The sequence below is a fragment of the Mustela nivalis genome, assembly GCF_964662115.1.
Source record: "Mustela nivalis genome assembly, chromosome: 14".
NCBI lineage: Eukaryota > Metazoa > Chordata > Mammalia > Carnivora > Mustelidae > Mustela > Mustela nivalis.
In genome coordinates this window covers 81,169,892-81,197,077 of record NC_139033.1, presented here as the reverse complement: position 1 = coordinate 81,197,077, position 27,186 = coordinate 81,169,892, and the positions used below count along the sequence as shown (strand labels likewise).

The 27,186-nt window shown below is 48.3% G+C and overlaps 1 protein-coding gene across 3 annotated transcripts; it reads right to left on the bottom strand.

The window, feature by feature from the left end:
* Positions 1–476: 476 nt before the first annotated feature.
* UFD1 (ubiquitin recognition factor in ER associated degradation 1) lies at positions 477–27,120 on the bottom strand. 3 transcript variants are annotated; one of them, XR_014302430.1, is made up of 12 exons: positions 26,419–26,874; positions 22,683–22,815; positions 22,284–22,316; positions 19,310–19,431; positions 16,000–16,130; positions 13,573–13,645; positions 8,762–8,830; positions 7,866–7,931; positions 7,418–7,625; positions 6,721–6,809; positions 5,537–5,618; positions 477–600 (listed from the first exon to the last, which is right to left on the bottom strand). XR_014302430.1 is itself a non-coding variant. In XM_082697572.1 (12 exons), the coding sequence occupies exons 1-12, from the start codon at positions 26,419–26,421 to the stop codon at positions 526–528; spliced, it is 924 nt and encodes a 307-aa protein (XP_082553698.1). In that variant the 5' UTR covers positions 26,422–27,120; the 3' UTR covers positions 477–525. The 3 variants fall into 3 exon arrangements, 2 of the variants coding, with proteins under 2 accessions (XP_082553698.1, XP_082553699.1); XM_082697572.1 differs by having other exon boundaries at positions 7,578–7,625; positions 26,419–27,120; XM_082697573.1 differs by having other exon boundaries at positions 7,578–7,625; positions 22,709–22,815.
* Positions 27,121–27,186: the final 66 nt, after the last annotated feature.

Sequence of the window (27,186 nt, the reverse complement as noted above, 5' to 3'; positions counted from 1 at the left end):
TCAAGATGTAAAATAAAAATAGAAACACCCTTCCTCATACAATTGCAGCCAGAGTAATGGGATAACCACTATTTATAGAGCCTGTATCTATTTAAGCCACTTTTTTTCTAGGCCAAAGGCAATGCTCTAAGCTATCGACCTGGAAAAACAAGGAATAAGTGAAAAAAAGAGAAACAACACCTCAAGTTAGAGCAGTTCAATCCCCTCCATTGACTTGCATCAGGAATTAGGGAACTCTGCTTTGGCTAAGGCAGTGGGAGCAACCCCTCAAGGGCTGAAAGCAAGAAGGGGCAAGGAGGAGGCTGCCTGCCAGACCTCAGAGTGAGGTTTCTCCTTCCCCAAATCATCCACCGAGTCTGACTGTTCCACTTCCAGGTCACACGCAGTAATTCTTAGGTAACTCTAAACAAAACCTAAAGTGACAGAGCATCTTCTGCAACAGTCTCATCCCCATCAGAGCCAGTAACTAAAAGCCATTATGTTGCAATTGATTATTTTATTTTCCAGTCAGCCAAGAGTCCCAACTTATGGCTTTCTTCCCTTTTTACGCAACGACTGTCCTTCTCCAGAGAAAGCGACGAATCTGCCTCCAGCTTCATCCTGAGTGTGAAGATAAAATACTATTTTCAGAAACCCCTTGGAGGCTTAGAATAAACACTTGATTTTGTTGACTCATGTGCCAGCCACCCGTGTCCCTTACTTCCCTGTTATTCATAATACTTTGAATAATGGCTTTGAAATAGAAATCATAATCTACTCAATTAAGAAACGAAACCAGAGAATTATAACTATGCCTCGACCACATCCTTTATTCTCAGGTTGAATGTACATCCTTCTGCAGAAGCACCGCTATTTTCAAGATGTAAAAAATGCAAAACACACCCCCAAAAGAAAAATCATCGATAACTCCACCACTCAAAAATATTTCCAGCCACTTTACTATATATGCTTATGTAAATTATTCCCATACTTCCCCAGTCTCAAGTCGATGAATTTCTTTTCTAGTACACTCTAAAGGCTACAGAGAATTCCATCATCCGGGAGAGGAAGGCTTTCATCATTGGATATTACTTCCAGATTGGGGTATTTTAAATTGCTGTGGTGAGTGCTGCTGCCCCTCGGAACAATTTGCTACTTAAACTGTAACCCCCGGAGGATTTTACTAGTTGCCAAGCGCATTTAGATATGGCCTTAAGAAAAACATATACTGGCAACGGGTCTTTGAGGAGAAGGACGATATACCACCGTGAAGCTGGGCAGCTGGGGATGCCCCGCTCGCTCAGGGCGGAAGGCCACCCCTTCACAGAAGCCGGGTAGCCGGGAATGCCCGGCCCACCCAGGGCAGAACGCCGCCTACTTCAGGAAAGCTGAGCACCCGGGAATGCCCCGTCAGCTCAAGGTGGAACGAAAACCACCTGCTTCCTTTTACCGTTATCGCTCCCTTCTCTTCCCAGAAGCGCCCGTTGTTAGAGGAGTCCTTTGAATGTGCTTGTTTAACTATAAACTTTATCCTCCTCCTTGCTTGCCTGCAAGACTTGACAAACGTTTGACCTTCATCGATCCTTCTGTTGGCTATCGTTTTCTACCCAATAAAAGTGAGACAGTGGAGTTGCTCCTGGCAGCAGTCCTTTTCGACTGTTGTCCCCTGCTCCCAATCTCTTGCAGCTGACTTGTTTGTGCCTAATTCTTCTCCTGTTGCCGACTGGAAGCGGCACTGAGCAGCTTCATGTGTTTGCACACAACTCTGATTTTTTTCTTGGAAGTGTTATTCTACCATAAAAGGCCTGCACAATTAAATTTTTGCTTTTTTTTGGGGGGGGGTGTTGCACGTATTTTTAAGGCTCTCAATAATACGGTCACTAACAGGCCCTCAGAAACATTCTATTAAGCTATTTTCCCACCAACAGCAACAGGGCCTGGTTTTTTGCAACTGAGAATAGCAGGTACCTTTAAGGAGCTTATACTGTTAGTCAGTGAGAGGTATTCTCCATGGAAGGAGAGGATTTTGTACTCCCTGATACACAGCCCTGCACCTGCCCTGTCCCACCCCCACACAGGAGTGCATCGCTGGCAGGGCCTGCACACGGTTTTATGTGGTGGCGACCATGTACATCTGAGTCATAGCTGTGCCATTCATTCTTCCTTTCCTGCAGAGCCTTGTGTTTGTCCCGCTGTCCCTGTGTTTGATTTCTCTCTTCTGCATACATTTCCTCACAGCAGGCATCCTGCTGGTTATGTCTGTTTGGTAAACTTTTTTTTTTTTTTTAAAGATTTTATTTATTTATTTGACAGAGAGAGAGATCACAAATAGGCAGAGAGACAGACAGAGAGAGAGATGAGGAGAAGCAGGCTCCCTGCTGAGCAGAGAGCCCAATGCCCCTGGGATCATGACCTGAGCCGAAGGCAGAGGCTTAACCCACTGAGCCACCCAGGCGCCCCGGTTATGTCTGTTTGAAGGTGTATCTCTGTGGCCATCCTCTTGGTGCTGCAAACAGCTTCACGGCTCCCTGTTTCCTGGATCTAGGTCTTTCTTATTTCTACTTTATGCCCTCATTTTATTATTATTATTTTTTTATTATTTTTATTTTTTTTTTTAGAAAGTTTTTTTTTTCTTAAAGATTTTATTTATTTATCAGAGACAGAGGGAGAGAGAGCGAACGAGCACAGGCAGACAGAGAGGCAGGCAGAGGCAGAGGGAGAAGCAGGCTCTCCGCCGAGCAAGGAGCCTGATGTGGGACTTGATCCCAGGACCCCGGGATCATGACCCGAGCCGAAGGCAGCTGCTCAACCAACTGAGCCACCCAGGCGTCCCATATGCTCTCATTTTAGTAGGGTACATTCTCCAAACACTTCCTGAGAAAGGGTGCTTCAGGAATATCCTTTTGTGAGATCCTACATGGCTGAAGATTGCTTTTTCTCCTCTCACTTTACCTGACAGGTTGACTGGTGTTACCATGCTAGGGCTGCCGTAACAGAATACCACAGACTGGGTGGCTGAGACAAGAGACATTTAGTTTTTCATAGTTCTGGAGAATGGAAGCCTAAGATCAAGGTGTTGACAGGGCTGGTTTCTTCTGAGGCCTTGCTCTTTGGCTTGCAGATGGCTGCCTTCTTGTGATGTTCTTGCATGGTCTTTCCACTGCACATCCAACTTTCTTTTTATAGGAAGAGTCAGACTGCGTTAGGGGCCACTCTACTGGCCTCATTTTAACTTAATTGCCTCTGTAAAGGCCTTATCTCCAAATACAGATCACATACTGAGGTGCTGGGGGTCAGAGCTTCAACAAAAGATTTGGGGGAACACAATCCAGCCTGTAAGAGCTGGGTACAGAATGTTTTGGAAAAGTTTCCTCTCAGAATTTTGGAGAAGCTACTCCATTATCTCCTAGCTTCCTGTATCCTGCACTAAAATGATGCTGTTCTTAATCAGTGGTATAACCTCTTTCCTCCTTCTGGAAGCTTTAGATCTTTGCCTTGATAGGGGGCTATTTTCATTCATGGGCTGGACACTCAGAAGGTCCTCCTGGCTGCAAACTAATGCCCTTGCATTGGGAAAAATTATTTTCCTAATGGTTCCTGACCCTTTGGTTTCTCTAATCTCTTTTCAGAACTCTTCAAAAAGTAAAAACTTTCCTGGGGCGCCTGGGTGGCTCATTGGGTTAAAACCTTTGCCTTCAGCTCAGGTCATGATCCCAGGGTCCTGGGATCGAGCCCCGCATTGGGCTCTCTGCCTACGTGTGATCTCTGTCAGTCTAATAAATAAATAAAAAAATCTTTAAAATTAAAAAAAAATGTTGTGCTTAAAAAAAAAAGAAAAGTAAAAACTTTCTGACTGCAGTCTCCACACTGGGGAAGTTGGCTGGGACATTCCTCGGGGGTTGCCAGACTGTTCAGAGAAAACTCCTCCAACTGCAATGAGCAACCCTGGTAGCCAGCATGGGAGGCAAGCAAGGGAAGGACACCGAGGGCAACAACAATTCAGGATGCAAACTGTCACTCATTCTTTTAATTCTGTCCTGCTATCCACTGTGTTGATGGCCCCTATCTAGGGACCTACCATAATGCCTCTTCCGGAAGATAAGCCTCCAGCCTTCTCCTGGGGTCAGGCAGGTACAGCCCCACGGTGGGGAGGAGTGCTGCGGTTCTAAGTTCTTTGTGACACACATTCCATCTTTAGCCCCCCATTTCCAGAGGTACCTTTCAGGCTCTACTATCTAAACCAATCGGCCTTTTGGCTTTCTCCACAGGCAGCTCAGGATGCAGCTTCCATGGCTTGTGGTCTGTTATCTCTTTGTCTTTTTGTTCTGGGGCTTTCAAGTTCTGTAGCAGTTGCCTCCTCTTCTCATCAATGTCTTTATTACCTTATTACCTTGTGCCACAGCTTTAGTGGGGGTTCAGGATGGGGTAGATCTAAGCGTGTGCCTTCAATCCCATCATCAGCCGTCCATTCCTTCTGGACTGGACTTCTGGATTAAACAGCTCCAGCTATGCCTGCCAGCCTTGGTCTCCCTTCCCCTCATCTCCCACAGTCAGGTCACAAGTCAGCCTGCAGGAAGCCCCTGCTGAGGCCTCTAGGCCTGAGGTAGCAAGCCCCAGTCTGTGGCTGGCAAAGGCCTGGAAAGGCACTCAAGGAGGAATCAGAGGCTGAGGTCTCATTGAGGACCACACTTGCTCCCCTGAGCCTGGACGTTCCCCAATCACCCCCAGGTAGAGGGAAAGAGCTCAGTGGTCAAGAGGCTGGTGAAGGCCCAGCAGGCAGGAGCTAGCCAGTAACTGGTCCTGTTTAGCCGCCCATCCTGAATAGTCTCACAGAACATCTGCCCTCTAGCCTACCCTAGATGCCCAAGAGACTGAGCCTTTGAGAAGAGGTACCAGGAGAGTGGTGGATCTAAAGTGTTGGTGTTCTAGAAATACATAGCACAATGGCCATGGCTGCTGGGTGGTGTGGGGCATCTGCAGTAGGGTGTGTTGGGTTTTCTGAGCTGGTTTCCAACACTCAGAAGAAGTGCTCACAAGTTGGGAACGTACCCTTTGCCAACACCTGCCCCAATTTGCAGCTTTCCCTTCCTGTAACGGAATTTCTGGGCCAGGGGAGGCCATGTCTGGAGGGTGGTGGCACAGAAGCAGCCATGTAGTGGTCAGGAGCTTGTCTCTGTGGCCTGGGTGCCCTCACCTCCACATACCATCATGCTCAAATCTGTAAAAATTTGGAAAGTCACAGCAGCCACCTCAAGGGATGGTGCTGGGGATTAAACAATTAAGTACAAAGCACCAGCATGGGGCCTGGCACTTGGGTCAGAACTCTGTGAGCTGGTATGACACTGATCAGCACTACCAGGTGTCACCAGAGCTATGGCCTGTGCACACCCCTAACACAGCCTTAACAGGACAATCAGGGTACCAGGGAGAGGGGAGCCCAAGGCACGGGGCGGGGGGGGGGGGAGCGGCGGATATGACAGGCCTCATTCAGAATGGGAAGAACTCTCCAGTCATCGCTAACAAACCAAACTGCTCATTACCAGTGAAATAAACTTACCTCTTCAACCTTTTTGACCAGTGGACGTGAATTTCTGATGAAAGTGATCTTACCCAGTTTAAATTCATAATTGGGAATTCCTCTGTGAAGGAGAAGAAGAAAAAAAAATGGAAAAATGTTAGTTGTGGGAGAAAAGAATTGAAGTTCGTTCCTGACCATCGAGAGAAAATCAAGCAGAAAGAGGCAAGTGTCATCCCGGCGATTCACTCTGGGCTATAGCACTGTACCCATTCTGGGCTTGGCCAGCCCTCTGGTGCTTCCCAGCCTCCTTTCTGAAGTAACCAGAAGGCAACTGGGGCAGAGGCCTGTGGACCTGATGGATGGCTGCTGTGGAGGCTTGGTGGGCCCTTACCATCTCTGTTCTCTAGTCTCACAGACCCTGCAAGGGCTATATTCTCATTAAACTCTTTATGCTCTCTTAAGAGACTGGGTAAAAACCCACACTTCTAGGGGAGCCTCACTGGCTCAGTGAGTCAGGCATCTGCCTTCAGCTAAGGTCACGATCCCAAAGTCCTGGGATCGAGCCCCATGTTGTGCTTTCTGTTCAGCGGGGAGCCTGCTTCTCCCTCTCCACCCAGCTTGTGTTCTCTCTCTCTCAAAATAAACAAATAAATAATAAAAAAACAAAACAACATACAAAAAAACCACACACCCAGCATTCTCCTTCTGCTCTAATACACGAGGTAGACAGGTGACATATGTCATCCCCACCACCTCCATGATAACCACCAGAGCAGGAAACCTGCTCTGAGAGTCCCTGAGCCAAATGACAAAAAACACATTAAGGCAGCTCTGGCCTCCTGTTCGAGGGAAGTTGACATAATGGGACTTGATCAATTATTGGAAGTCACAAAACAGGAAAATAGAGAGATGACTAAACAGGAACCAGAAAGACCTGAAACAGCAGGGCAAGCTGATCAGGAACCACTTGGAGGTGGGCGGAGGTTGGACCACAGTGGGAGAGGCTTGGTGGATGAGGCAGGGCACCGATCTCCTCCCCACTGAAACCCCTTGGGGAGACATGGGCTCAGGTGGTCCTCCGGCCCACTGAGGAGAGCAGGCAGGGGCCAGTCGTCCATACCACCAGCCTCCTTGGTCCAGGCTTTGTCTCCGGAGCTTGAATTAGGCAGCCCCAGCCCAGGAACCTGGCACAGAGTCTCCCTAGAGGATGACAAAAAACCCACCTTTTGATGTCTCCAGGCTTGACTGGGGAGGGGCTGGGTTCTACACCTTTCTTCTTCCCATCCAGTCTATTCCCGGAGCCAGAGAAGGCCTAGATGAGGGAGCAGGAGAGTGCGAAAGAGCTGATGAGCACACACACATCCTGTGGCCAGAGACTGCTGCCAGGATGTATGGGGGAGGTGCTGCCCAGAACCCTTAGGGACTGAAGCCCTCACTCCCCAGCTGCTGGAGTACGGTAGGCCAAGAACTTTCCACCAGCCGCTTAGGGGATTGCTGTGAGATGAAAGGAGCCTACTGCTCAAACACAGCCTCCCTACACAGGCAGCCAGTAGCTAAGGAAAGGTTGAAGGTTCTGGCCCTAGCCTCTGCAGGACCACCCAGTTCGGTGCCCTAAGGGTGGGCTAAGGCCTCTGTTGCAGCTGCCACACACAGCTCAGCTCCGGTTTCCAGGCCTGACTCCTCTGCCGCCTCCCAATACCCTGGTGCCAGAGCCCTGGTTATCTCCACCTGCTTCCCAGGGAGGCTGGCTGGCCACAATGCTGGGAGGTCAGCTGCAACTTCCCTTCAAAGAGTCATGTTCTCAGAGATAAAGCAGAATGTGGTCCCCTCTGGTGAATATAAGAGAAGGGTGTATGTGTGCCCTATTTTAACTTTTTGGTAGGTTAGAAATCTTCAAAAAGAAGAAAAATTGGGGCCTGCCTTATAGAATTGTTTGGAGAATTCCAGGACAAAGTGGATGTGAAGGACCATGTCACCGAGAAAGCACCAGATACGTGCGTGCACAAAAACCGCATCCCTGCAGAGGAACCCAGATGGCACGGTGGAAGCACAGAAAGTGAAACTGTGGCCTGGTACTCACACGGAAGCCCAGCTCTCCGGCATAGCCGCTGTGGTCAGCTTCGCCCTCCTGACGGGGACAGAAAGACGGGTGATGAGCCTCTCACTGCTACTGCTATCCCTGCATCCCCAACAGCTGGGACATGCTGTCCTCTGGGAGCAGGGAACATGGCCGTGTCAGCATCAGCAGAGGCCAATCACGACGTGTCTGTTGCCACAACATGCGCGGGATGCCCTCCCACAGAAGCCCCGTCACTGAAGTGGGCAAACAGTGCCAGGGCTGCGGGGGGACGCCGGACAAACGACTTACAGTAGACTCCTCATGCTGGACTTGTCTTTCTGGCTCCTTATAGCCCAGTGGGGCATCGAAGTCCACCTGTGGTCCCAAAGGGAAGAGTACAATTTTGAGATATGGGGGCACTGAGGCTTCCTTAGCATTTGTGTTTTCACTTGAGACAACCATAGGTTCACATGTGGTAGCAATGCGACAGAAAGCTGCCCCTGTATACTTTGCCCAGATTTCCCCAATGGTAACAGTTTATAAAATCACAGAGGATCGCTGCCTGAATGGCAATAGTGGCACTGTCCTGCCCTCCCATTCAGATTTCCCACTTAAGTTCTCACAGTTTTATCACAAGTATAGGTCAGTGCCTCCAATGTCACAGTTGAGACACTGGATCGTTCTGACCTCAAAGGGACCCCTCAAGTTGTCCCATTATAACCACACCTGCCTCTCTCTTGGCCTGCTCCTGATGCCTGGCAACCACCACTATGTCTTCCATTTCTAAAGTCCTGCTGATTTCAAGAACGTAGCTGACAAATGGAACCAGAGAGAATATAACCTCTTGAGATTGTCCCCTCCTGCTCGGCAGTGTTCCCTGGAGACCCATTAGCCTACTGTGGGTACCAGTAGCTGCTTCCTACACAGAAGCTGAATAAGCTTCCTTGGCTTTCCAAAATATCCACGCTATGGCATGTCTGCAGTGCCACCTTGGGGTGTGGCCACCTCAGAAGTAGCTACAGCTTTGCCACCTCTCTTGGCTGCAGGTAGGTCGCCAGGTGCGCAGCCTCCTCTCAGTGTTCTGGTATCACCTTCTTCTGCCTCTGTCACACACACAGTCCCAGGGGCTGCATGACACCCTGGTGGGGCACTGACTGCCCACCTTCCCCTGGCCCAAGCATACTGCAGGCAGCAGAGGTACTCACGTTCATATCACACTCAATGATAGACACGGCCTTGTCAGGCTTCGTCTCCATCACCCGCAGCTCATAGATCTGTGGGCAAAACACAAAAATCAGGTGCGTGGTTTCGTGGGCTGTCCCCACTCATGTTATTACGTCTCCCTGCCTAGCTCCTGTGGACATGCTGTTCACCTCCCTGACACCCTCCCCCAGCCGCCACCTCTTGCTGTGACGAGGGGGCTGGCTGCCTGCTTGGATGCCTTCCCATCACTTAAAAGAGGCTGTTCCCTATAAGTGGTTCAAATCAGGCAGGGTAGTTATGCATCAAATTGCAAAAGACACAACCTTTATCCCAGAAAGTTCACGTCTAGGAATTTATTCTGAGTAAGTAATTAGCTAAACATCCCAAGAGAAAATTCTGAGACAGCTCTCTCCATTATGACTAATGATAGTGCATGCTCAAAATACCTACCGATAAATCAGTTAAATGAGTGTTATTTGTTCATATATAAAGAAATTAAGTCACCAGTGGAATACTATGCAGCCAACAGGAAAAGAAGTTTAAAGACCAGTCACACTGCTGTCTGTGTGAGTCGATCTCAAGTATGTAACAAACATAAAAAAGCCCTGAAGGGCAAGAGTTGAAAGTGGCAGAATCTGCTTTTTCCTGCATTGTTTTTGGTTTTTTAGCTAGGGTATGCCTTGCTTTTCTAAAGAACAGTCTGGAGAGTCCCAGCATTAAAAAAAACCCTAAACATTAATGAAGTGAGAGGGCTTTGTGTCCCCAGCCTGTTTTCTAAAATTTCCTCACGAGGCCCCTGGGTGGTTCAGCCAGTTAAGCATCTGCCTTTGGCTCAGGTCATGATCCTAGGGTCCAGTGACTGAGTCCCAGGTCCGGCTCCTTGCTCAGAGGGGAGACTGCTTCTCCCTCTGCCCCTCCCTTACTGCTTGTGCATGCTTGATCTCTCTCTGAATAAATAAAACCTTTTTAAAAAATAAAGTGTCCTCATTATTTATTGAAGATAAGCAGCAAGGCATACGTGCCACTGTGTGGATATAACCCGGTTTCTCCACTCAATACCTGGGCTAGGTCCACCGGTTTGGCCATCCCGTCTACACTACCACCAATACTGCCAAGATATCCGTCAACTCTGGGACCACAGGTTCTCATTTTGTTACAGTCGTGCTTTTAAACTGAAGGTCACAGCTGTTTAGTGGGCCATAAAGCCAACTATGTCATAACCAGAGCTGGGAAAGAAAAATCTTGCAAGGAGCACAACAGAAACACTAGACTACGTTGCACGCAGTAAAGAGAAATTCTTGTGACTTTTTTTAGTTTTTTGTGTGGTCATGCTGCCTCTAAAACAGTCATTTTATTATTTATTTATTTATTTATTTATTTATTTATTTAAAGATTTTATTTATTTATTTGACAGAGAGAGAGATCATATGTAGGCAGAGAGGCAGGCAGAGAGAGGAGGAAGCAGGCTCCCCGCCAAGCAGAGAGCCCAATGCGGGGGCTCGATCTAAGGACTCTCTAGGATCATAACCTGAGCTGACGGCAGAGGCTTTAACCCACTGAACCACCCAGGCGCCCTAAAACAGTCACTTGAAACTGTTTTTAAACCTTCAACATGTACAGAGAGTTTCTAGTTATTTTTATTGATTGAATATTCTCTTGGAGTGCAAATAGAGAACACTTTCATTCATCTTTTCCAGTATTTGGGATGTCCTTGTTTCAGGTTCACATGTTAAATATTATTTCTGCTTTATGTGGGATGTTTACCAAATTTACTTCATATTTGCTAGTTTATTTGTTTGCCATTCCTTCTGGCACACTGGTCTTTCCTTCTAGGATACTGCTTACTCCTGAAGCTCATGCTTTTCAAGTTCCACAGGTAAATAAACTCTCTTGGATTTTATTAATCTGGAATTATTTTGATATTGCTTTCATTCTTTAAAGATGAAGATGACTGGTGACAGTTCCTTTCCGTCCTCCTTTGGAGATACAGTCGATCCTTGAACAATGGGTTTGAACTGCACTGGTCCACTTAACCCAGGGAGTTTTCACAGTCCAGTGCCTTAAACCTGTTTTCTCTCACTTGTGACACTTAGTAACATATTCTTTTCTCTGGCTTACTCTACTACAACAGCCCAGTTTATGACACACAACCCTACACTACGTGTGTTAATTTGCTGTTCCTGTTTATGGTAAGGCTCCCGGTCTACAGTAGGCTATTAGTAGTGAAGTTTTGGAGAGTGTGAAGTTATACACAGATTTTTCACTGTGCGGGGCTGGGTGGCCTAACCCCATATTCTGCAAGGGTCAACTGTTTTCTGTTATTTTAGGCTATAATAGCTACCATTCTTTTTAAGTACCTTCTCTCTGCCTACCTCTCCATATCCTATTCGGTGTCTGCAACTCACCCTATGGGATATACACTATACTCCCTGTAAATGTGGGGTGAAGGCCAGCTCTAAAGCAATTTCCCTTACTGCCTCTTCACAACAGCGACACTCCTCCGTCCTCTCCTGCTGGCATTTTCACTGAGTACATGTGACTTTCTCAGGATCCCCAGTACCCTAGTTTCCCCTGCGCTCATGGCTTTGACTCTCTGTGTAGAATTCTAAGGCCCTTCATGAATTCTCTATCAGCTGTTATTTAACTCTTTGACTGTTTTTTCAAATGTGCCTAGTTATTTTTGGTAGTCTTTTGCTGATTGCTAAATTTTATGATTCCATTTACAAAAATTTCTTTGAACATTTTATACGTAATTACTTGACGTTTGCATCTGAAAATGCCAATACTGGGTCGCCTGAGTGGCTCAGTTGGTTAAGCGTCTGCCTTTGGCTCAGGTCATGATCTCAGGGTCCTGGAATCGCGCCCCGTGTCTGGCTCCCTGCTCAGTGGGTTCTCCCTTTCCCTCTGCCCTTTCGCCCCCTCCCAGTTCATGATCTCCCTCAGATAAATAAAATCTTCCCAAAAAACTACAAAACCCACAAAAGACAACAAAAACCAAAAATGCCAATACTGATTTCGCTAAGGGTCTATGTCTGCTTTTCTTGTCTCTGCTTGGGAATCTGGTGGTTTTATTATGAACTCCTGTTTGCTTGCTCCATCTACAGTAATCCTGAGGGTTTAACTAGTATCTGGGTTCCTTCTCCTGGGATGAGGACAACATCCATCTCTGGATCTGTTTAAGCCCCTTAAAGGCCTTACTTTAATGTGAAATCACGCTTCCAGTTCTGATAGCTTACTGACACACTGGCATGGCCATCTGCACACAGGACAACACTGAGAGAGATTCTTAAAAACCTCCTATGTTCTAAGCAAGACCAAGAAGACAGTCACAATCTAGACTTTATCCTAAAGTAAATTGGGTTTTATCAGAAAGGCCCTTCCCTACTTCCAAAAGTAGAGGTCCAAACAAGCATTTCATTTCTATGCCACTCACCTTCCCTCTTCGTGCAAAAATTTCAGTATTCTCCTTTATCATCAATTCGCATTATAATTAGCATTGCTACCTTCATACTAAGAATGTTTACATTAAAGCGGCCCATAATTAATTATGAAAGCTTCAAGTATTCAGTTAAGGTAGAGAGCGCCTGAATTGTTCCCCACTAGCTAAAGGGAACAAGATTATTTTTTAGTTTACGAGAAAACATCAAAGTGTGATTCAAAACCCACAAAACTGAAAAATAAGGATTTTCAGCAACGGATGCCTCAAACAGAAGAAAACTGAGAACACTCTGGATCCCTACATTGACATGAAGGGAGCAAGCAGCTGACCACGGGCACCTGTTCTCGGTTGTGAGAGCCTGAGTCCCTGACGGGACGGGAGAGTGTGTTAAGGGGCAGGGAGCTGGCCTTGGGCAAAGCCGAGCAGGGGCTGTGCTCTCTCTCCAGCACCAGGAAGTCTGCTCTGGCAGCAACTCCATGAGGGTCACCATCCACTGTCACAGCGGGTGAGGGTGTCCACATGGCTATGCTCCATGCCTGTGGCAAGATGGGAAAGGGGCAGGCTTGCCAACTATGACAGCTCTCCTCCACCTGTTGCCACAGATAATGGGGAAGTGGATAGCGTCTTGAATTTTGTGTCACTTATACAGGATACAAATGAGAAACGGGAGGACGAGAGACAGCATTTTACTTTATGGTGACATTGTCTAGATATAGAGAGCTAGGAAGCACTGAATCACAGACGAACATATATGGTATTCAGACCCAAAAGATTCATGTGCCAGGGGAGCTTCCAAGGGAAAACCAGAGCTGAAGAAAACAAGAGGAAGAGGACATGTGGTCCCATGAGAAGGAGAGGTGACCTCAGGCGACACTGTCCGTAGACAGAGCCAGGCTCTGCTTTTCCTGTGCCCCACAGGACTTGGGGCACGTTGTAGGGCCAGCTCCTCAAATCACAAGGATGAGGACCCAGGCTGCTTTGTTTCTGTGTCCCCAGACCAGCAAAGGGATTAGCTCAGATTATGGGTGCAGTGAAGAGCTTCCTAACAGAGACACAATCAACACTGTTGGCATCATGGGACGCAGACAAATAACTAATAACGTGAAGCTCAGGCACCTGAAAACGCAATACATCAATTCTCAATCAAATCAATCAAATAGAGCTGATGAATGAATTACTACAGGACTCTAAACATGAACTCATGGGGACTTAAACAAACAAAGAGCAGGCAACCAACATGATAAAAGCCAGGCATACTCTGCTTAAAAAGAACCCCCATTCAAACCCCAGAATGGACACTGTTGGTCCTCACCGGCTGTGACCTCTGCTGACCGGGACTCCAGGCCCTGCTGGCCCCATGGTGGAGACACTCACCTTCTCATTGTAGTTGATGGCAATCACGTCCCCCGTGGTCAGACAGGCAAAGTTTCTCAAGGCGTTCTCTAATCTGCAGACACACACTGTCAAGGTAACATGGCAACACGGGTACCTCAAATCTGAAACAAGTTCCGTGAGAGGTTTAGATAATCACTGTCATTAATTTCTACCACACCGACAGTGGGATATGACTCAGCAATAATTATGGAAGGGTAAGCTCCTAGCACGGATGAATCTCGCAAATGCCACTGAGGGAAAGAACCTGCCACAAAGCGTTCCCTCGAGAAAGGCAGCTCTCTGAGGGCCAGGAGGCAGTGGGAAGTTCCCAGGGCTGGAGGTCGGGTGAGGATGGGCGGGGAAGGGCACAGAGGCCCTCTTGGAAAGATGGAAACGTTCCAGATATACAAGTGTTCCCATTCATCAACCCATCAAACTGTGCATTTTACTGTATGTAAACTATATCTGAACAAGTTGATCTTAAAAGAAAAAAAGAGTGTATGATAAACAGGCCCCCTCAAAAATCAAAAATGTTCTCTGACACTTTTGTTGTTTCTATCTTTTGGGTGGTAACCCAACTTTAGGGGTATGTTTAAAGAGGAAAACTAAAAAAATAATAAAAATTAGGAAGGAAAAAGTAACCTATAAACTTTTTTCTAATAATAATTAATAATAATGTCTTAGAAACTGAATAATCCAAATGCCCAGGCGAGGGAGTAATGCCTATTCACACAGAATATTTTTACCACGTCATCCTCATCAATTCGGAGGATTATTTTAAACAGAATGGTCACACATACACTGTGGCTCCAGAACCCAGCATTGGGACATGGGACAGCATGTGAGGCTCTCAGAGTCTCACAGAGGGTACAAGATTCAGCCTGACTAGAATCCCTACTCTTCCTCTCACCCTGTTTCTTACTCAGACAGCCTTCCAAGATGAGAACAGCTTTGTGTAAAGGGTATTCTGTGCATACTGTCTTTGTCCCCTTGCATAAAATGCCACGCTGTTGGGGTGCCCTGCCCTAACTCCCCTGGTAAGGCGAGAGGCACTGAGCTGTCACAGCCAGCCCTCCGGGCCTCTAGGGGCAGAGCTGTCCTCTGCCTCACAGCTCTGTGTGCCCTCGGCCTCTGGGCTGAGTCTGGCTTTTACTATGAGTGTCTTTATCCTGTCAGCCAGCCTAGGGAGCACCACACTTCCTCTCAGCTGACAATGGGGACACTCTTTCCCTACGGGCTAAAAAAGTTAACCATGAGGCTCTAGAAAGAGCCTCTGAAAACATGGCTCTAGAAAGAGCCTCTGAAAACCATGTGGTAAGTCTATATCGAAACACACATGAAAACCAGAGAAAAACCGTAAGGGGCTGGAGTCACGGAGGCAGACACTTCCGGGCCCTGCCAGGCAGGTGAGTACATCCAAGGTGGAACTCTGAGGGACCCGGGCAAGCAGAACTTGCCATAGGATGTCATCCTGCCTATAAGTCCGGAAGCATTCAACAGTGACTGCCAGTGAGCACAGCTCCCCAGACCCCCACCATGTCCAGGTCCCTGTCATAGGGGACTTGACAGGCTTGTCACAGACACGGTCAGCAGAAGACAACACAGTGCACCCACATCCAGGACATGGCCAGCAGCAGGCTCGCTCCTGGGTTTGGGGTGGTGATGGGGATGTGCAACCGGGGAGAGACGGTGGAAAGAGACTTTTTTTTTAAAAACTGTCTACCTATCAGTATTGTTAAATTGTGGGTTTTTTTCCCAAGCCTTTTAAAAACAGGCAACGGAGTGACTGCTCTGTAACATGATGTGAATAAGCCAAGGTGGGGCCTCTAAGCCAGAGGTCTAGACCATAGAGGACTCACAGCATGCTCCTTGCCCACACCGGTTACTCCTTTCATTAGCAACATACATGTCTGGCTTACATTCAGAGACTATACCAAAAACCACTAAAACCTATAATCTTTTCTTTCCTCTTGCTGACAGAAAATGTACTCTGTCAATGCTCCCCATCGGTTTGGAGTGCAAAGTGCTAACCCTGGGTAAAAGGTAAGGCTGAGAAGTGCTCATGGCTGAGGTGGGGCACCGGGGGCCCACTGGGGTAGGGCCTGGAGGGAGAACAGCCAGTCTCCTTCTACCAGAGCACAGTGAGCTTTGTGCCAGGTACCCTAGTCCACCTGGAGGAAGGGCTCCATTTTGCCCTCAAAGAAGTATCTGGAAGAGGCCTGCCCGTAGAGCTCCAGGCACAACTGTCCAGGGCAAGGCCAGGGTGGACATGCTAGCCAAATACCCTTCTTCTCAAACCACAACTTCAATCACAAATGAATTTGTGGTCCTCAAAGCCGGCACATGGTCATCAAAAAGCTCGCTGTTTATAGACTGCTGACACACCCCTCCTTTGTCCAGAAGAACCTTCTTATCGCAAAAGGATACACTGCTTTGGGGTTGGTGATGTCCAGGAAGTCAGGGCTCTGAGGCTGGAATTTGGAGTACGTGGCCACTTGAAGGTTGACACTCTCCACCTGAACCAAGCCCCCTTCTTCCAACAGCAAATTCTGCATCATCTGAAGGAAGAAGAAAGCTACATGAGGCTCTTGGAAATGGCCAGCATCAGCGCCATCTAACCACACGTACAGCAGGCCCAAGTCCGACATTCAGACGGCCTCATTCTTGGGTTGCTGGAAGAGGAGTCTGAGATGAGGACTTGAGGACAGGTAATTTAACCGTAATTTGACATTAGGAAAGAGGACAAAGCAAGCCAGGACACAAGTCAAGGACATGAAAGGAAGGTCTTGGGGTGCTACCAGGAGGCTGCCGCTGGCAGTGTGGATGTCTCTGCCAGCCTCTGAAAAAAGATGGTCCACTGGAAGGGTCACCTAGAAGGGACAGCTACCAGTGTTAGGTCTCTTACAAGCAAAGTGTTTCCCCATGGAAGCTCACCGCCCCTACTCCTTGAGCTATCCCAGACCCAGCTTACAAGGCCTTGGGGTAGACAGCTGCAATGGAGGCAGGACAGTGATGACATCCAGTGGGCTCACCTCACATGGAATGGCCCCCGAGCTAGGGCACAAGGTAGTGACGAGTCCTCAGAGGCATCCGCTACAGGGGGTCATATAAAACTGACAAGTCAACCCCACACCTCTATGTAATTGTCCTGTGTGGTGGATTCTGGCTGAGAAACAAGGTGGAGAGAGAACACAGGCCTGTGAGTACCTGGTGGGCAGGAAATCAAGACACCACAACCAGGCTGATACTTGGGGGGGGTCAATGAGGGTAGGCCAGAAATGAGAAACCCTGCATGTCTTGGAATGCTTTTTTTGCTTTTCTTATCTTAGAGGGGTTTTTTTCCCCCAAGATTTATTTGAGAGAGAGAGAGAGAGAACGCGTTTGCACATATGAGTTTGAGCAGGGGTAAGGGCAAGGGGAAAGGGAGAGAGAATCTCAAGCAAGCTGTGTGTGAGCACAGAGCCTGACGTGGGGCTCAATCCTACAACCCTGAGATCATGACCTGAGCTGAAACCAAGAGTTGACCTCCTAACCGACTAAGTCACTCAGGCGCCCCTTAGAGTTTCTTACAGAGAACTTCAAACATATAAAAGCAGAAAATGGGGATGGTGTCTCGCTTGCTCAGTCAGTAGGGCATGAGACTCTCTGATCCACGGGTTGTAAGTTCGAGCCCCAAAGTGGGTTGTAGATTAAAAATAAATAAATAAAAGAAAATGCAGAACTGCATGAGCCAGCATCTACACACCCACCCCTGGCTTCAACAGTGATCAGGTCAGTTGACCTTGGTTCCTCAGTCACTGCCCCACTTCCCAGCCCCATCCCACACTGGGCTGCCCTGGAGCTGGTCCTGGGCATCATACTCCCTCAAGAACACTTAACCCAGACGGCACTGTCAAACAGCACTGCTGAACACAGAGGCTCCACAGAGGTAGTTAGAGGAGAAGACTCTAAAGGTCCAAGGACAAGACGTACATAAGAGGAAGGAAGGCCAGGGCCAAGGTGGGCAGAGGTCATGAGCAAAGCTGGAGAATGAGTAGGGCCCCGCAGATGAGCCTGCTGACGTTTCCACAAACTCTCGTTGGAAGGGTGCTCACCAGGCTGGAGAGGCAACAGACCTGGTAACTGGGACATTTGGTGACCTTGGAGAGGGACGTTTTCCTGGGAAGTGCTATAAGGACTGGCAGTCAGTCTGTTGCAGCCCAAGCTCACAGGGAAATCTGCCACTGAAGACAGAGGTTAACCAATGGCTGGAGGAAGGACACAGCCATTGGCAGCTTAAGGAGGAAAGGCAGGAGCCTGGGTGCCCTGCTGGTGGTTGAATCAGCAGGCTCAGACAGGACTTTTGGGGGGGGGGGGAGTAGTTGATGGAAGACCCCGACAGCAGGGAGGAGGCTTGCTCCAGGGCTGGCCTGCTCCTTGTGTGCACAAGCCGCTGGAAGGCACTGGTCACCATGGGGCACAGGCAGTATGACAGGCACCTTGCGGTAGGCATCCATCCACACACTCCCTGTGTCCTGGGCAGAATCTTGGTCTAGGCCAATAGATGAGGGCTCAGGTGCTAGAAGAAAGTCTGTTCCAGGCTGACTTGCCCTCAAGAAACCTGGGAGCTCCAGGTGGGATGGAGGCCACCAAGCAGCTAACAGAAGGCCCCTGTTCACATACCCACTGAAGGTGGAAAGATCCTCAGGCTAGCTCTGATCCCAGCAGTAGCTGGGAAACCCCAGGCCAACCACCCATGCTGGCCAAGAGCTGGAAGACCAGCCCAGATAGAAGCAGGTCCACATTATCTAAAGAAGCCTCCCAGGGGATACAAAATTCCTCAACAAAAGTGATCTGACCAGTTTTCTGATCCAAAACGGTCTGAGAACCTGGACAAGGGGCCACCCAAACGCTATATCTGTATGGTTTTCCCTGGGTTACTGTCTCCTCTTTTACCTCTTCATAAGAGTCACAAAGGGGCTCTGAGGATCGAGAATGACCTGGGGAAGTTGTCAGTGCCCAACACTTCAGCCACCTACAGCACTCTATCTGATGAGTAGGACAAGGCCTCATGCCCATGAGGAGCACCTGTAAACCCACAGGACAATAAGGCAAGGTTTTGAGTGGCAAGTGCTGGGAGAGCAAGTGAACAGGGAAGCAAGTTGAGTCTGGGCTTTGAGGCATGAGTAAGAGCTCCTTGGGGGACTGAGGCTAGGAAAACAACATAGGAGAGGTAAGGCAGCAAGTGAGATGTGAGCGTAGGGTTCCTGGTAGGGAGGGGGCTGGCCAGGCCTGGCACTCAGGAAGAACCCAGGCTCAAGAGAAAGTCTAAAGGCAAAAAAGAGAGGCTTTGTTTCTATGGCAAGGAACTGATGTGCTCTGGAAGGACTCAGTTACAGACAGCATGGAAGCACACGAGCGTGTACATACCCACACGTGACAGAACTGGGGAGAAATTAGTAGAAGTGGGAGCAGATGTATTAAACCGTAGAACTCGGTACTCAGACCACTTCAAAAACACTCCTGCTCTATCATTTTTACAAAAGCCTTACACAGGAAATGGCAGGTAAAGAGCATGGCTGAGGTTTCTGGGCTATCGGCAGATCAACTGTCAAAGAAAAGACCACCCCTCAGCACTAAAAGCCTTGCTCTGCATCCCATCCTTGTAGTCCTGACACACACTGGGGGCTGCCCTCCTATGGGGCCCCAATCCTGAGATAGGCCATAGATTCTCAGAGACCAGCACGGCCCCACTCACCCAGTGCGGGAGGTAGCAGATGCCCTCGTCGGCCACGAACTCCAGCACACCGCAGTGCGTCATGCGGTCGGAGTTCTTGTTGGTCAGTTTGAACAGCATGGGGTAGGTAATGTTGAGTCGGCCTGAAAAGGAGAGAGAGGCTGAGGCACAGCTTCTATGAGGGAGAAGTTCTACTCCCCAAAGGTGCTCCTCTGAAAATCAGCCTCCCTGGATGCCCCTCATGGCTCCACAGGGCCTAGTTGCCCAGAGCAGGCAGACCCACAAGGTGCTCAGGCCCCTGGGTGCCTGCCCACACTCCTCCCATGCACATCACCTGGCCCAGAGTGCAGGAACGTTTGGTCACCTGGGGAAACAGTACTGGCTTACGCTTGAGGTTTTCAGAAATCCCAACTTTAAAAAGTAATATGGTAACTCCTGTGTTCGTAAATAATTTAATTGCCAATTAATTAATTGTTAATAATTGTCCAACATGTTGGACAAAAACCCCACCTGCAGAGGTTTCTACTTAGAAAGGTGGGTAGGAAAGAAACACGTGCACCGAGATGCTGCAGTGCAGTGGGAAGGGTGGCATGGGGGAGTCAGCACTCCTGCAGTCAGGTCTCCAGGTGAGTCCTGGGCAGACCAGGTGGGGAGGGAAGGCCAGAGAGGAAGCAGCCTGAACAAAGGCATGGAAGAAGGGGAGCCCATGCAGTTTGTGAATGGCTGGCCATCAGGTGGAACTCGGGTGAGTGTGGTCAGGAGGAGAGGGAGGCTGGGCCAGGCACTAGGCTGGGTGGGAGCATTCGTCAAAGTGTGCTCTCAGCAAGGTCATGACACAGTACGTGCCCTTGCTCTAGTGGTCCGGAGACCAGGCTGCATGGACAGCCAGAGGTAGGCAAACCCAAGAGGGCAGGAGGGGGAGGCAGTGTGAAGCAGGACACCCAAAAGAGTCAGGGATCTGGGGATGGGTCTGGCACAGACTGATGCAGTGACAAGTAACAAGTGTTTGCTACATTCCAGACTCTCGCTTACTCTTTCCAAACCAGTGAGGTATGAATGACCGTTACTCCTTTTATCTATGGGGAACTAACATGCCCAGTCAGCAAGAAGCCCAGGAGCAACAGCGCTGGAATTCAACCCAGGCTGCAGGCCCAGGTCTGAGGCTTAACCACCGAAGCTCACTTTAGCCTGTCAGCTTAAGCAGATGTGGCCACAAAAACTCCATTCAGTGGCAGGAGGTATGGCAGACTCCACCTGGGATCTCCCTGAAAATTATGGTGATGCAGATCAAGTAAGAAGCTTGGGCAGGAAGCCAGAGATGGGGGAGAAGAGCCTCCAGAAGTGGCAGCAGTGGGCATGGGTATTCTTGCCCCATCACCAAGGGTGACTTGGAGGCTGGAGTACAGTGGCCAAGGGCCCAGAGGCCAGGGCTTCTGTCCCCAGTGCACCTGTCAGCTGTGGAGTTGTGAAGCAGAACAGTGGTCAGTCAGGGTTGTGAAGCAGATCAGGCTCCAGCCAAGGAGCCAAGATTCTTGTGGTTGGAAGAAACCCCTGTGCTCCTCAGTCTGGTGGATTTTACACCACATTTTCTGATTTAGAGAAGTGCTTTGGGGCTCCTGAGCCCTCTGCCCATCTCACCTCCTCCAAACTGAGCAGTGACCCTTTTATAAATGAAGACTCTCTGTAAGATTTCGTTTGTACAAAATTTCTTCCATGACTTAAGAGATCCAAACGCTGATCTCTTCTCAGACATCTGTACCAAGGGTCACACCTGGCACTCAGTGCCTGGCTCAGCTCAACTGGAAAGGCAGGCTCTCTGGGGGACCTTGTTTCCATTTCTGTGATGGGGCTATGAACCCCATGAGTCTGTTAACCCCTTGGCTGTGCAGAGGCCAGAATTACAGGCCTCCGCCGGGTGTGGCCACTGCCGCTGCCAGCACTGATTTAGCTCTGCCAGCTAAAGGCGACCTCCATCCTTGACTGGTGTCACATGGGCTTGGGCTATTTACACACCTCCCACTGGGCACCCTCTTGGGAGGAGGAACTCTTGCCATATAGAAGCTTTGACAGGTGGCTGCTGTGTGTCCCTGTTTAAAGATGAGAATACTGAAGTTCAGAGGCCAAGTCACTAGTCTATAGGCCAGCTGCAAAGCCCAAGCTGGAATGCACCAGACCCACACCCCTTCTCAATGGTGCTGCCCACCCCCCACCACTATACCAGACACTGAGTGTGGACCTGCCCTCTGGTGGCCTCCACCGTCTCCTGCCTCAGATAAGAGAAATTCACACCAAAAAACACCACTGAATCTCAAAAGGAACTGACTGCGCCCATGGCTGGGGGGCTTGAGGTCTCCATGGGTTGTTCTCACAAGATGAAGGGTTGAGGAAAGAGGAAGTATAGCCGCTCTCACACCCATGGGACTTTCTCACTCCTGCTATGAGAGAAAGGACTGGATGAGAGTGGCAGCAGACAAGAGTTCAGTTTTTTATGTGTTTTCAATGCAGAGCAGACAGGGCTAGGAATTCAGGCCTGGAGCTGGGGGAGAGATGAGAAGTCTGCTGCACAGCACCCTCCTGGGAGCCCACTGCCCCCTTTAGGAAAAAACCTAGTGAACCCAGCCAGTAGCATCAGGATGATGCCTCAGCAGGGTGGAAAAAAAGCACTGGTGCTCCAACTTTCCTTTAGTCCTGATGGGATCCGAATAAGGTGTTTATGTGGGTTGTGGGGGGAGTGGAGTATTTCACAAGAGTAGAACCTCCTTCACAGGGGAGGGACCTAGAACTGAGTACTTGCTGGCCCTTGGACAGCTGGCCACTGCCTTGCCAGGGCATCTGCAGGCCCAGCTCTCTGGTCCAGCGTGTGCCCTCCACGGACAATTCCCAACCAGAAATGACGAAGGTCGCCTATGTCCGGACATACTGAAGAGCATGTGCCAAGTTTCTGATGTACACACTTAAACAACCTCGATTCCCCAGCCATGGAGAAAATACTTACTGAGTTGATCGAGAGCTGAGGGCGGCATAATTACTGTGGAAAGAATATTTTAAAAACATTAAGAAAATAAAATTAAAAAGGCAGAACAAAAGCCAAAATTTAGTTTCTTTCATATCTTTAAAACATATGATATGATACTTGTGAGGTAGCCAGCATTTCATTATGGTCTTTCATGAAGAATTTTACTCGCTGTAATTCATGGTGGGGAACCCAATAGCTATTAGCCATAATTAGGACTCTCCCTCCCACCCTAGGCCCCCTTAGCAAGTCTAGGGCAAGTAAGAGTATTGCTGTAACTAGCTTCTGGTTACACATGCAAAACAAGGGCTACTGAAGACTATAAGCACTGCAGGTTGAGGGCAGGAAAGGTTACTATTCAAAATAAAAACGAGCACATACTCTTCCCTCCTTTCTCCACATCTGACCTGTCATTAGGCCCTGCAAGCATGGACACGGAGAAGCAGCGGTACTGTGTGGAGAAGCGGTTCTGGAAGACCCGGGGAATCGGGTGGTCAAACATGTTGAAGGAGAACTACAAGGAAGGAAAGAGACGTTGGAGTTAGAACAGAACAAAGGTACATTTCTTCATGTCGAAAGCCCAAACAAGTCAGGGCAGTTAATACGACCGAATGTTCTAGAAGAACAAGATGCACCAAAATCCTGATGGAGCACAGCAGTCTGCTGGAAGCACTTACTTCCCCAGAAGATGGGAATCTCAGATCTTTCTACACATTCAGCCCTGCCCAATCTCATCCCTCCCGTCTCGATTCCACTGCTTTTAGAAGGTTCAATCTTATTAAAATATACAATTGGTCACGTCAGGCCTGTCATTAACCTTTCTCAGTCTCTCGCCCCTCACCCAAGGATCCAGGCCAGACCTCACATGTACCTCAGGGACTCATTACTATGGTCCACAATCTCCTACACCTGCCACACCTGGTTCCTCCAACTGGAACACTTTCCCTCTTCAACAATTAAAAAAAAAAAGTCTATTTTTTAAAATTTGAGTGCCCACTATCTGCTAGGCTCTAATCTAATCACTAGCAGAACATCAGTCTAGGCTGTTTGCTCATTGACAAAACAGGTACAACATCCACCCTGTAGGAGCTGGCATTTAAGACAAAGGAAACAAGAGTAAATGCCTGCCGTGTCTGGTGCTGATCAATGCTCTGAGGGCAAGACGGGGTAAGGGACAGAGAGCTCCTGGGAATGCTATTTTTTTTTTTTAAGATTTTATTTATTTCTTTGAGAGAGTGAGGGAGAGAGCAGAGCACTAGTTGGAGGAAGGAAAGAGGGAGGGAGGAGCAGACTTCCCATGGAGCAGGGAGCCCAACATGGGACTCAGACCTGAAGGTGGATGCTTAACCGAATGAGCCACCCAGGTGCCCGGGAATGCTATTTTAAGTGGGTGGTCAGGAAGGGACTCTGCAGAGACTTGAATGCCAGGAGGGAGCCAGGCAAAAACAAACAAAAACAAAAACAAAAACAAAAACAAAAACAGGAAACAGCATTCCAGACAAGAGGAAGAACAGGCATGAGGTGTTTGCACTCCTTCCCCTGGCTTCCATGACCATCCTTTCCTTGCTCCAGGAACCTTCCCTGCTTTGCCCAGGGTTTGGACTGGTGCCCCTTCAAGGTGCTCTCATGTTGTAACACTGTGGTACACCGTCATGTTAATAAGTAAACTCAAGGCATAGCGCCACCAAAAAGGTACTATCCCAGGTCTTAACATGCGGATTAAGGCGAGGCTTAGGAAACATGTTATACAGCAATCTGGAGTCTTCTCAAAGTATTGCCATTACCATGATGTCCCTCCTCCCAACCCCCACTAATGTAAAATTACACAACAGGGTACATATCCAAAACAACTGAAAGCAGGCTCTTGAAAAGATATTTAACTCATGTTCAAATATTTATAGCAACACTATTACTAATAGCTAAGAGGTGGAAACAATCCAAGTGCCCATCACAGACGAAAGGCTAAAAAAATGTGGTCTAGGGGCACCTGGACCCTGCCTTTGGCTCAGGTCATGATCTCAGGGTCCTGGGATCGAGTCCTGTATCGGGATCTCTGCTCAGTGGGGAGCTTGCTTCCTCCTCTCTCTCTCTCTCTGCCTACTTGTGATCTCTCTCTGTCAAATAAATAAATTCTTAAAAAAAAAAAGTGGTCTACCCACACACAATGGAATATTATTCAGCCTTTAAAAGGGAGGAAAATCTTATCACATATTACAACATGGATGAAACTTGAGGACATTATGCTCAGTGAAAAAAACCAGTCACAAAAAGACAAATACTATTTGATTTCATTTATATGAGATCCCTAGAGTTGTCAAATTTATAGAGACAAAAAGTAAAATGTTGGTTGCCAGGGAACAGGTGAGGGGAAAATGTGGGAATTGTTGTTTAATGGGTACAGAGTTTCGGTTTTACAGGATTAAAAAATTCTGGACATCCAATATATACAACGTGAATATACTTAACATTACAGAATCTATGCTTAAAAATGGTTAAGATGGTAAACTTATGTGTTTTTTACAAGTTTTAAAAAACATCTCATAATGAACAACTATTTCCCTTTTTAAAAAAATATTTTATTTATTTATTTGAGAGAGATCACAAGTAGTTAGAGAGGCAGGCAGAGAGAGAGGGGGAAGCAGGCCCCCTGCTGAGCAGGGATTCTCGATGTGGGGCTCGATCCCAGGACCCTGAGATCATGACCTGAGCTGAAGGCAGAGGCTTTAACCCACTAAGCCACCCAGGCACCCCTGAACAACTATTTCTTGACTGGATTCCAATTACACATTAAATAGAGGGAAAGCCATCTACTAATAAGGTCTATTACTAGCAATTCCAAAATTAGCAAGATGAATCTGTGATCTTCCTGAAATACAAACACGGTATGTTCCTGCTTAGAATTTCAAATGGCTCTTCAATCCCTGGGAGCTTTAGCATAGTAGCTTTCAAGGGTTTATCTCTTCTTTTAAGCACAACTCTGTTCCACAGTCTTGGCCAGAAGCGTAACAAATGTGAAGGCAGACCAGACCAGTGGGGGATTCCCGTAGCCTTTCACTACACCACCCCATCTAAGCCATTTTTTCTCTTTGCTTTCATTCCTTCTTAAATTAGAAAAGCCCCACAAAGTATTTAACACCCCTAACAACTTGCCTTCAATCCACCCATGAACCTGACCTTCTGCCTCTCCCTGCTGCTCCCAACCCCAAGTCCTACTTTCCTTTAGGACTTTCCTTTATAATCCCAATACCTAGCATATGGCCTAGACCTCTCAGGTATTCAACGTGTTTAAGTGGATGAACTTGAGAATGGAAGCATGATTCAACAATGACATACTTCGGATAAAACCTAATAACCATTACTTCTTTTTGTTAAAATAAACAAGTGACATTGAGGCAATGCCGTACGATGGCAACAGGACTAATCTTGCGACCAGACACACTTGGCTTCAAATTTCCACTCCCACTTCCCTGATCTAAACTACTTTTTAAAACCTTGGGTGTTTTCACGGTTAAAATGATGATAATCATCCTTACCTCCAAAGGCACTGTAGGGATTAAATGGGATGAGGAGTAATGAGGGACTGTGGGTGTTAAAAACTGTGTAAAAGAAAGAGCGCCAGCAAAAACTAGCTACTACTGTTATCTTTACTGAATCGCTTAAATAGCCAAAGGCGTCATTACAACCAAGGCATGACCCAGAAGTACCACGCTGGAGGAGAACTGGGGCAAGGGCTGAGTGTTCCCGCCCATGGAAATGGCCCCCAAGCATTCTCCCTGGGGGGTCCCCCGACTCGGCTCCTCACCCCCAGCAACTTTTCCATTAATTTGGTGTTATGGAAACCTGTTACATGCCTAGCACTTGTGAGACCCATGGGTGGACCCAAACGTAGAAAATTCCTTTTCATCCTAAAAGAGTTTAAGCCCAACTGAGAGGAAATTCGAACTGTGCCCGGGACCAACGAAGATGAGCCAAGGCCGTTCTTGGTCAAGGGTCCGGCTCTTGCCCGGCCGGGGTGACTCGGCATCTCCGCGGCCGTCCTGTCAGCCCTGACGGACTCTGCCTCGGCCCCTGGCTCCAGTCCAGCCCCAGCTCCCAGCCCCCGCCAGGCCGCGCTCACCATGATGGACACCCCTGCCTCGAAGATGCCGCTTCGCCCAGAGAACGTTATGATGAGAGCCCGCCGACCCTCTCTGCTCGCAGCAGCCACTGCCGCCGCTTCCGCTCGGACGCCCTGGGAGGCTCACCGGAAGTGCCGGACCTGAGACCCGGGGGGAGATGAGGAGGACAGGGGTCGGCTGCAAATGAAAAGAAGCCGGGCAAAGGCGCTAGGGTCTAAAACTTCTCTGGAGTATATACTAAAATACAAATTCCTATTTTTTGTCGCTCTAAGGTAATTTTTATCATTATTTTAAATTACATTTTAATAGTACTCCCCTCTAGACGAATTTAGTGAGGTCCGCTCTCCTTGTCGACTACACTACCCAGAATGCACGTAGACTTCCCGGCTTTTGCTGCAGCCATCGAGGATGCTGGCGGAAGTAAGCTACACATCAGCTTTCGAACTACGCCGAGAGCTTTCTGAAGTCGTAAACTGACGACTCCGTTCGATGTATAACTGAATTTATTTTATGGCGAGGTTTCTTTTTCCTGGAGTTCCCAGTGGGAGACAATAAGCTTCTCTTCCCAAACTAAAGATGTCCACCAAGGGTCAGATTTGTGGGTAAATGGGAATCAGGATTGAAGTGGGCAACCGTGTTTGCGTCCTGCCTGTGGATGACGCTCCTTTAGGAGCCGGCCTGACTTTTCCAGCCTGAATGGCGGAGTGCTAGTGCCCGCCTCCAATATGACCCAATGAGAAAGAGGGAAAGGCAGGGAACTAAGTAGC